The 11,325-nt window shown below is 38.5% G+C and overlaps 2 protein-coding genes across 2 annotated transcripts in view; one reads left to right on the top strand and one right to left on the bottom strand.

The window, feature by feature from the left end:
- Window positions 1-6,088, top strand: part of LOC107732549 (protein canopy-1-like) — a 12,347-nt gene extending 6,259 nt beyond the window's left edge. The window contains exons 4-5 of the mRNA XM_016543909.1: window positions 5,663-5,872; window positions 6,011-6,088. Coding sequence (XP_016399395.1) covers window positions 5,663-5,872; window positions 6,011-6,088 — 288 coding nt within the window. The remainder of the gene's footprint in view (window positions 1-5,662; window positions 5,873-6,010) is intronic.
- A 3,617-nt stretch (window positions 6,089-9,705) lies between these two features.
- Window positions 9,706-11,325, bottom strand: part of LOC107732562 (homeobox protein engrailed-2b-like) — a 5,103-nt gene continuing 3,483 nt past the window's right edge. Inside the window, exon 2 of the mRNA XM_016543922.1 lies at window positions 9,706-10,122. Coding sequence (XP_016399408.1) covers window positions 9,806-10,122 — 317 coding nt within the window. The 3' untranslated portion in view covers window positions 9,706-9,805. The remainder of the gene's footprint in view (window positions 10,123-11,325) is intronic.

Genomic DNA, 11,325 nt, shown 5'->3' on the forward strand with positions numbered 1-11,325 from the left:
TTGTTGTTGTTGTTGTTATTATTTATTCATTTAATTTTGTTATTATTGCTGTTCATTTTTTTATTAAATGCAAATGATCAATGTCTAGGGCATATACTGTACACTTTTATATTGGAGTGTTTTTTTTCTCTCTCTCATTTTATGTTTTCTATACAAGATGACTGTATTTTTAGACCACAGTAAAATGACTAAATGCCATTTGCCTGTAAGTTGCCTCGTGAACCATCCAAGATGGCAGACTTGCCAACAGTGTAGCACTAAAGATGGCTGCCCATTACTGTATTTTCACTGATGTGATTATTTTCTGCTTCTTGCTTATTTACTGTCAACATGCTCATAGAATGCTAACTATATTTTTCAAATGTCTATTGCAGTGTGAAAGCATTGTGGAAGAGTTGGAAGATGATATCATCTCTCTCTTCGCCAGTGAGGCTGGCCATGTGGCTAAGACGTTGTGCAGTGAAATATCAGGTATTTATGTATGGCGCAACATAACTTCTTTCATTCAGTGTTAGGCGTGTTTACACTGAAAACCTGAACCATAGTGTTGTCTTGATTTGCACTGTGCATAAAGAGTGTTCCAGTTTTTTTTTAATGCACTTTTCTACTTTACTGCTTTTCTACATACAAATATCAATGCAGTGTTTAAATTATTGTGATTTTTTTTTTTACAATGTGCTTGATTAATTGCTCCAGAATCAATTTATCACATTTATCATTATCAGTGCATTTACAGTTTCGTCTAAAGTCATTTCATCTTCATCCAGGGTGATTCTGACAGGCAACTTGGGGTTTCTCTTGCTCAAGATAGTGATAAACTGTGAAAAAGTTTCTCCAATTTCTCAGTCTTTACCACCAGCATTTAGCTTTTAGTTACATTATTAACACAGGCTAGTCAATGTTTGAAAGTATTCTACAATATACTGATAAGATCTGAATTGTAAGTTTCACTTTTTTATTAAGCTGTAATTGTAAATTTTTTTTTGTAATCAGTTGCCTTACATAGCTTTTTAATATTTCCTTGTGTTTATAAGCTTGCTCTGTTTACTTGAGTAAAGGGAGCCATTTTTACTGTTTTCTTCTCAGTTTAGTGGTGTCGGTGTGTAAAGGTCAGACCCAATGAACTCTAAGCCCTGACCCCTGGTATCCAGGGACTGTCATTAGGTGCCTGACTCCACTATTGATTAGGGGTTAATCCCCTTTTGATCGTAACTGCTGCCTAATAACAAGTGTTTGTTCAGTTCTGATTTTCCCCTCCCCTATTAGGCCGTTTCAACAGTGGGTGAAATGTTTGTCAGCCTGTTTGGTGGGAAATGTAACGCGAGTAATGCTCTGCCCTAACTGATGATGGGACTTGAATGGGAAACTTAAATTTTACCTTTGATTTGTGTACACTGTTTGGGTTAAAAACAAAAACTACAAGTATTGTTAGCGATGAGAAAGAAACCTGTTAAATCTGTTAAGTCTTGCTTCGTTGCAGATGAAACAGTTGATTAACGAAGTACTTAATTTTTTTGTTTCATGCATCTGTCTTTTTTCTTAATTTGTCATTTATCAGCTCATTGAGGTGAAGTCAGGTATTTGGGTTTTAATTGCATATTATGCTTTAAATTGCGGCTCAGGGAGCTGTAACATAATTTTGGTCAAAATCAAGTTTTTATTTGTCATTACAAATCGAAAAAAGCTAAGAGTGAGATACAGTTTTTCAAAACTGTGTAGAGGCTTGTAACAAGTCTAAAGAAAGCTGCAGCTCTCAGATGCCACTGTAAAGAGTGAAACAGTTTTGCACTCTACATGCCTGTACTGAGTTATACGTTTAGCATATTTACTTATCGCTCATAACCACCATCGCAGTGGTGCCAGAACATGACTGCTTTGGTCTTTGGTTCCTGAGTATCCCATTTCTCTTCAATAATAAGGAAGAAAAGCAGAAGCAGTGTAGCAGAGCTCGCTCACTGTTCCCTGAGAGTGACTTCACTTAAAAATAAATGCTAATTAAAGCTCGCCAAATCCCTCCCTGTTTCTCTTTTCATACTTGGTTTGGTTCACTTGCCCAGAAGCTGTAGGTGAACCCCTGCGATGCACCCCATGTTTTTAGCAGATTAACCAAAGATAACCTTCAACAGCTTTTGCTGAAAGGTCAATTTGTGTGTAAATAAACATTCAACAACTCTTGATCAGATCCTATATCTAATCTATATGTTTTTTTGTGTGCATGTTTAGACTTTTTAAACATTTTTTTAGGGAATTAAGGCGGCAAAATGAAATACCCTGTGTCCCAACACTACAATGATGCCTGCCTCTCCAATGGGAATTCAGTGAAGGATGGCATCCCTAAGAAGCCTTTTCTCTGCCTGGGCCGCCTTGCCCCCCTTCTCTTTATTCCTACAGAAATTCTTTATTGACAGCTTCTATTCAAACCCTTCAGACTGTTACGGGGAGGAATTTAATTCCCCACCATTTTCAGGATTGCATAAGGACTCGACAGAGGTTGCGGCACACCGGCCGTCTTCTGCTAGATCCAAAGGCAAGATTTTTATTGCTTTTGGACTTTTGTGCACGACAGAATCTCTCTTATTGTTCTCAATTGGTTAGCCCGAAGTCTCCTAAAGATTAATGAGTTGAATTTAGAAGTGTAATTGGTGACACTCTCAAATATGATAATTCAGTTTTAATGCCAAAGATGTCATAATACCCACATTGTATCCATATTGATACGGTTTAAACATCCTGCACCTATAGGCAAGTGATCAGCTCCTTCGTTCGCTGATTTTCCTGCTCATAGTTGTTCATATATTGTCTTATCTTGTGGTCCATCCAACTGCATTCAGCTTTTTAATTAAAAAGATGGGGGATGTGAAGATAGATTGATGTCCTTCCATGGGACCTTTTATCTTACTTGTGACCAGATGGCAGCGAGCCACGGAAGCCTCTTTATGTCACCGAGCCTCACAAGAGTGGAGGGGGTAGAGACGCACTCATAATGTAATCAGTGAGACCGGAAGGGTCCATACTGTGTCTGAAAGGGGACAATAGGGTCAGGGATATATCTACATCGCAAGAAAATCCAGCTCATCTGCAACCTGTCCTCTTTCCAATAACCCCCTCGCCCCCAACCCCGCCACCCTTTGACTGGCCTGACAAGGAAGACTTCCTGCTTTGATCATTGGAGGGTGGAAGAGATGAGCTGCCCAAGAGAACCAAAGGATGGGACTCCACTGTTTACCCTGCACTTGGCTGCTGTTGACAACTCCCCTCCCCACAAACTACTGAACTACATTGATGTTAAATTGATTTTATTCCGATGACTTGTAATTGACATGTTGAATTCCTTAGTTCTTTTTAACCTCAATTTAGTTTCAGTAAACTTGACATGGCATTAATGGTATTACCATTGTGATTTATGAAGCGTTTACCTGTGAGAAAAGAAAATAAAATGTTTCAAATATAGTGGTTAAATGATTCATTTGTTTTCATACTTGGCACATTTTATAAGTCTGAATAATTTGTGAGGAACTGTTAACAGGCCCGTAAGATGCAATGGCAAAAAGAGTTTGTCTCAAATCGATTCACAGCACAGTCTGCTTTTTTTCGTTCTGATGTCCCATATCTGTCCAAGTCGGGCTTTTGAACATGGCCGCTGGGTAAGCATGATGGCATGCCTTTCGCACCCTTCCCTCACAGCTCCCTCCATGCAGAACTACGCATGCGCCGCTGTGGCAGCAGCACAGGGGCAGGTCCTGCTTTGGGAGAGTAAAGGAGCAAGAGACGCCATGATTGCTCAGCTCTGTGAGCTGGTCTGGATATGGGTGTCAGCCAAATCACTGAGGGGGAAAATGACAATACTCGCGGCATTCCTTGATATTGTTGCATTGTTTAACAAGTCTGCTCTCTGTGCACAGTGGGGAAAATGTTAGATATCACAAGGATATATTCAGGAATCTACATGATGCCCGTTTCTTTTGGGAAATGTAATGCCTGGGTGTTTCAGATGATCGGTTGATGTAAATGAGTAAAGTAATATTCACTTTTCTGCAATTTATGAAGTCATTTTTTTAGGTTTTTGCTTAAATTTAATGCGTAATCCAAAGAAAAGTCATTTGAAAACTTTATTTATCTTTAGAACTTTTATCAAAGAATATAATTTATAGAACAAACACATAACATTCTTTATTTTTATTAATTTTTTTAATGAGTGTAGACTAGTAACCTTGGGATTAAATCACTGCCCTTGCAAGGTTTTTGGACCCAAAAGCCCTAGATCAGCTAATAAAATACCTGGAGAGCACCATCATAAGTTCAAAGTTATGCAATGGTTGAAGGCTGTTTACCTTAACATGAACTTTGCTGTTCTTGCAAGTTTTTCAGTTCTCAGATCACTTTTTTTTCTTTTTTTTTATTATACTAAACTGAAATTTGGTATGCATATAACTAACCCTTCTCAGGAAAACTGCTTGCTGTTTAAAAAGTGGGTTGTGTTGTAAGCTACAAAGTAGCTTATTTCTATTGTGTTTACCCAGCTCTGTGTATGTGCTTTGAGTTTAAGTATGACCGATCACGTGTTACCAAGGTGCATTGGGCTGTGACTCAAAACAAAGGGAAGTGGAAAAATAAACATCAATTTCCCATGCATACAAAATGCTTTCATGCTAGCTGCCCTGAAGTGGAGACAACCATTTTTTTCTTGATCATGTCAACTGTATGATTAACCATTTTGTACAATTACCCAAGTCAGAATGGACCTAAAGTTTTACACATTGAAAAAATGTAAGTGAAATTTGATCTCTCCCTTAAATTCGCTATAAAGTTCAACCGCTGAGCTGTGGCGTTAACTTGTATTCTAACAAGATTAAAATATATTTGTCCTGGAGATTAGCATACTTAAATCCTTTTTTGCTTTTTCTGAACTGGCAGTGTGCTTTGATCTGTGTTGCGTGGCAAGAGCCTGGCTTTGGCTTGGCCATCCGAGTGCCAAGTGTGAAATTGGCCTGATGTCATCCCCATTCTTCACTCTCTACAACTCATAATGTAATCAGTGAGACCGGAAGGGTCCATACTGTGTCTGAAAGGGGACAATAGGGTCAGGGATATATCTACATCGCAAGAAAATCCAGCTCATCTGCAACCTGTCCTCTTTCCAATAACCCCCTCGCCCCCAACCCCGCCACCCTTTGACTGGCCTGACAAGGAAGACTTCCTGCTTTGATCATTGGAGGGTGGAAGAGATGAGCTGCCCAAGAGAACCAAAGGATGGGACTCCACTGTTTACCCTGCACTTGGCTGCTGTTGACAACTCCCCTCCCCACTGCTTACCCCCCGCCCTCCAGCCTTTTCACTCTCTCCGCCCCCCGTCACCCTTTCCCCTTTCCCCTTCCGGGGGAGGCCAAAGGGGCGGGAGCAGGGTGCACCTTGACCTGTCTAGACACCACAGTGTGTTTTTGTTCTGTTGCCAAGGCAAGGGAATCTACTTTTACAACTTTGGAGATGCAGGTTAAAAGTCAGCGTCGTGGCACAGGGGATGTGTTTAGATGGGAACGGAAGGAAAAGGTCATCTAAGTGACCTCAGTGCCCTACTTTTTCTTTGTTTTTCCCCATAGAAGGATTTTGGTGACTTAGTCAACTAGTATTTATATAACTTTATTCTGATTTCTTTTTCTGATAGGTTCCTCTGGCTAGGTCTGAGGCTTACTTAACTGAACTGCTTGAAGAAGTTTGCAATAGCATGAGCGATTATGCTCTCTATGAGGACCCGGACACCAAAGAAAAGAGCTACAAGAGATTTGCACCAAGAGGAAATGATGGCGTGAATTTTCCCGATTTTAAACATTTTAAGTTTGATGGACCAGAGAGTTCCAGTGCCTTGAAGTTTGCTGTGAGTATAAATTTGATATATTTGTCATTGTGTATATTAGTATTTTTGACCGGCCTATATACACATTAAAAAGTGAGTTTCCCACATTTTTTCAGAAGCTTTTTCTTAAATCCTTTTTTGCTTTTTCTGAACTGGCAGTGTGCTTTGATCTGTGTTGCGTGGCAAGAGCCTGGCTTTGGCTTGGCCATCCGAGTGCCAAGTGTGAAATTGGCCTGATGTCATCCCCATTCTTCACTCTCTACATCTTTCACTGCCTTAATTATATTTCCGCCACAAAGCCCCAGCTCTTCATTGCATATTCAAGTTTGACTAAGCATTCAAAAACTATAGATAAATGACTCCGATGGAATGGGGACAAGATAGGCCTTTCTCTGATACGCAGACAAGGGAGATCAACACCGTTCTGATATGTATTTTCTTTTCCAGAGTGACTGGCCTCAGGAACCCCAGCCATTCAGACTTTGGAAAGAACTGTTTAGGGAGAGGACTGTGTGTGTGTACCTGTTTTTCTATTCTGGTGGGGACTTAAACCTGAATACACAGACTCATGGGGACTCGTGTCACAAGCTAATAAATCACACAGGATGAAATTTTTTGAAAATCTAAAAATGCAGAAAGTTTCCTGTGAGGGGTAGGTTTAGGGGTAGAGTTGGTGTAGAAAAAGTAGAAAAACCATTACGCCTATGGAGAGTCCCCACAAGGATAGCTGACCAGACGTGTGTGTGTGTGTGTGTTTATCAGTTCATCAGTGATTAAAAAAATGAAAGAATTCACATCCAAATCAGGTCCTTTGAGGTGAACTGGGATGGACATCAAACTTTTTAAGCCGGCCTTTTGGAGCTTCATATTTTGTCTGTCCAGACAACCATCCAGAATTTTTCGGTATGACTTCTTGGACAAAATAGTTTAAGCAAGAGTGAGAGTTTTGGGGAATTTCTGCATTCCAGATGCAGAGCTGGACCTGAGTTCTAGGAATCTTCTCGGACCATCTCATCTCAACTTCGATTGCAGAAATGTTCTGTTCGTTTCTGAAGTGAAACCAATTAATGAGATGCCTTTAAGATCCGTGCTGAATTCGGAGGTGATTAAATGTGGGCGAAGTGAAACGAGCCACCTGCAGCTGTGACAGGAGGCTTTGACCTTCAACGGGGTCTCCCGGCCACAGACTTCAATTCAGGAGCCTCGCTGCGCGTCTGAGCGGCAACTGCCTTTTTCTTCCCAGTGAAGCTCATCAAGTCAGTGACCGTTGGGCGTTACTTCCACATACAAGCTTGGCAAGAATAGAAATGCAGATGAGATTCTCTGGCATTGAGGAACAGGTCAATGCTGGGAATGGTTCTCAGAGATAGCTCGCCTTTTGTGTTGGACCTTTTCAGTTATACGACTTTTCTAGAAATGTTTTCTTGGCATCAGGTAACACTGAAGTATGTGTAAAGTTTCTGGTAAGGGTTACGAGTGCAACCATGTCAACTAAACCCCGTCTAGAGCAATATTTACAAAGTTTATTAACTCCGTATTGATAGCATCTCATTTAGTTCATTTTTGAGTATTTGCGCAAAATTACTTTTTAGACGCTTTAGGTAACTTTAACATTTAAGAGGTGATAAATCCTGGTTATAACTTGTGTGTAAATTAGACGTAGTTTAAACAAAAAGTGTCACCGTTTTTAAAGTAGCCTATGTGTTAAATACTTTATAAACTTCTAGTTACATTTTTATTTTTATTTTTTATAGTTTAGTTTTTATTTGTTGTATTTTTAACACTCGGAATTTTACGAGCGAAATTACTTCTATTAGCAGCATTTGGACTCCCCCAAGTGTTGACAGTTGGACTAAATTTGGCTTTATACATTATAGTTTAGTTTGTTTATTCATTTTTGTTCCAACCAAATCCCATTAGACGCCAAATAAACCCTCGGACGGAACCAGATGGGTACCATGACCCAGAATAAAAGAAAAATGACTTCTGATCATTATAGATTGAGTTTCACCAAAGACAACTGTTTTTTTTAAACTGGTTGTTGCTGCGGCTCATGCAGTAGGCTACATGTCAGTGTGGCCCGTTTTGAAGTAGGCCTACACAAACTTTGTTACCGTGAAACGAATTTTTCATTTTATGTTTGGCTGTACAAGATTTGGTGAACTTTGCTGCTTCCCAGTATAGGATATTTTACCCTAACATTTTAGATAAAGAACCTCGTGCTCTGAATGCCCCGCCTACTTTTAGGGCTGAATTTGATTCATTGAAAAGCACAAATCACCATTACAACTGTTTTTTTTAAACTGGTTGTTGTTGCGGCTCATGCAGTAGGCTACATGTCAGTGTGGCCCGTTTTGAAGTAGGCCTACACAAACTTTGTTACCGTAAAACGAATTTTTCATTTTATGTTTGGCTGTACAAGATTTGGTGAACTTTGCTGCTTCCCAGTATAGGATATTTTACCCTAACATTTTAGATAAAGAACCTCGTGCTCTGAATGCCCCGCCTACTTTTAGGGCTGAATTTGATTCATTGAAAAGCACAAATCACCATTTAAAGTTATTTTGCCTTTTGTTCATTAATGCAATGTGCTGCTTAACATTGCCTTCTTTTCAGACATTTCTGACCATTTGAAAACATTATTTATAAGCTCTGCAAAGCGGTACAGGCTACATCTTATTGCATACCAGTTTTCTTTTAAAACTGTTACACGAATAATCAAATTATCTACCTCTGTTTAATGTCACACTAAATCCTATTGAAACTGGTATGAAAAAAATAAATAAAATGGTGTATTTATCTTTCAATGATACCACCGTTTAAATTTATTACAGTCGCGTCTTGCTTAAGTTCAGTTCTTTACATTATTTCCGTCTTTATTGCCTTACAACACTTGTGGACAGATCTTATATTTTTTTTTGTCTACATCTGTTTTTTTTTCAAGTTAAAGATATAAAACGTTTTGCAATTTTTTTGGAGGCAGTGGTTGTGATGGTCATTTGTTTTCACAATATGTACATTTTAAGTTTTTTTTTTTTTTTTTTTTTTTAAATGGGGACACAATATATAATGCTGACAAAATTTTAAATGATAGGCTAATTTTAAAATAACATTTTAGGAGAGTTGCTTTTTCAGCTTAGTAACAATTATCATTTCACACTTTCACAGTAGCCTATATTAAAAAAAAGGATCAAACGAAAATGCTTCTTTAAAAAAAAAAAAACTTGCCGGATATCCATTTGGAAAAAGAAGATGAGAATTTTTATTGTACATCCCCAGCTAAATTCAACAGACAACAACTCAAGTCAAGTACTTGCATTATAAGTGTAGTTTTGAGGTTTACTGACTCGTATGCATTCAGATGTCTGATCTAGTTCCTGAAAATGTGAGGACATAGGATGTGTAGCATCCTTGACGGATAGTATTTTAGACCATAGATCTTTTAAATACAATATACTGAATTATTGTAAGCATGATATGATGATATGCAATGTTGTCTTTTTTTAAATACCATGTCTCTGTAACACAAGTCAATAAAGTAAAACAATTCATAATAAAATTATGCATGGAAACAAACAAACATCTAAATCAGATAAAACATTTTACCATTTATTTTAAATCACAGTCGCCTGAATGCAGCAGGAAAAATCTTTGGACTTCAGCATTGTTTAAACACGTTCACTTGTGGCTCAACGTCAAGTGTCAATCAAATCGCTCCCCTTTTTTAAATAAAGAAGCGTCCTTTTTCTCGCGCATCTGAAGTTTCAGTAAGTGTACAGCAGTGATACTAATTGAAAAAGTTGTATACCACTGTACACATAAAGTATATATATATTTACATATAATATTGCAGAATCAAATCTCATACATAAAGTTTTCATCCGTTTAATGCTGGTATTTTGTACACTGGCCCTTGTTTAGAATTATTGCATTTCAGATGTCCTGTCCTTCACGTTAATCACTGTCTGATTTGTCGTCCTTTGTTGCTGAGGCGTGATTGTATAGTCCTTGTGCCATCAGATGCAATGCAAGTGAGTTTTTGCTCCCCGACGCTTTTTTAATCTTCGCTCTTTTGTTTTGAAACCAGATTTTGATTTGAGACTCGTTGAGGCCGAGTTCCTGGGCCAAAGCTCGTCTCCTCTGCTCCGTCAGGTAACGGTTATTCTGGAATTCGTTCTTGAGTCTCTGGAGTTGCTCCGCTGTGAAGGCTGTTCTCGGACGCTTGTCTTCCTTAGTTGGATTGTTCATCTTTGGTTTGCGGGATCTCGGTCCTGCATTTCAGAAATGAACGAAAGAGATTACATTTTGCTCGTGCGTGCCGTAAATGCATATTAATGTTGCATCAGTATTTTCAATAGATATTAGTTGTTTAATCATATCAAGATTAAAAATAGGCTAATACAACAATAATATTTTCAATAGTAGTGTTATTTAGAGTTACTCTTATTGGATGAAGGATTCTTTCAGATCGAATGTTTCAGGGAGTCTGCTCTAGTTTTGACTATGGAAGCATGGTGTAGTGGTGGTGGGGGTGGGGTGACTGCCAGAAAGGGAGGGGTGAAAGAGGCTTTCCCCTCTTTCTGTTACCATAGGAACTACATTTATAAGAGAACGTTTTTTTGTAAACTTGCTCTAAGAGTAGCACCTGTCGTTCAATGCTAGTAGCTTACCCACTGCAAATTCTATTTTTAGTTAGGCTAATTCTTAGGTAGCCTCCTCCAGTGCACCCAAAGGTTCGGCGTGGCCTGAATACTGACAATAGATTGATCGGCAGCCTATGAGATGAGCCCTTGCTCGCACCCTATTTTTACACCTTTTATTTAGCTTAAGCTGAGTAAGATTTCTATTGTAGACTGCTGTTATGATATTGCCTAATATTAATATTTTCACGTCGTATCATCGAAAAATCAATTCAAGTAACCATTAAACGTACTCCCATCATGACAAGGGGTTCATACACCTTTTAAGTTAGTCTGGCCTTTCCAAATATTCACCCCTAGCTAACAATGTAGTATGTTTTATTGTGTAAAAACTTTGGTAAAATTATGTTCAGAGACTGCATATTAGAAATGGGCTAAGATGTATTCGCCAGATTATTGTGGGACATAATCATAAGTTTCTACGTGACAAAAAAAAAAAAAAAAAAACTTGCGTTGCCACTTTCTCGGAAGGCCGTTTTGTGCGCAGTTTGACCTTCATTTGAAATTAGTTAATTACAAATGCTGATTAGGCCTAATATTGTCTAAAATTGTCTGGATTTTTTTTTTCTATGCCGGTACGTGCAGGAATAGCATATTTATTTTGAATACTCTCTTTTGAAGAGATCTGATTTAGCATTTAGCTTCTGTGGTGCGTCCAACTCCATTGTCAAAAATATGCTAATTAAATATCAACAAAGACAGCGAAGTAACAATGGCGCAAAAACTACCCGTTCCTTTTTTTGAAAATAATGCAAATAAGGCAAAAATGTATCA

The sequence above is a fragment of the Sinocyclocheilus rhinocerous genome, unplaced genomic scaffold, assembly GCF_001515625.1.
Source record: "Sinocyclocheilus rhinocerous isolate Xijiao unplaced genomic scaffold, SAMN03320098_v1.1 scaffold1420, whole genome shotgun sequence".
NCBI lineage: Eukaryota > Metazoa > Chordata > Actinopteri > Cypriniformes > Cyprinidae > Sinocyclocheilus > Sinocyclocheilus rhinocerous.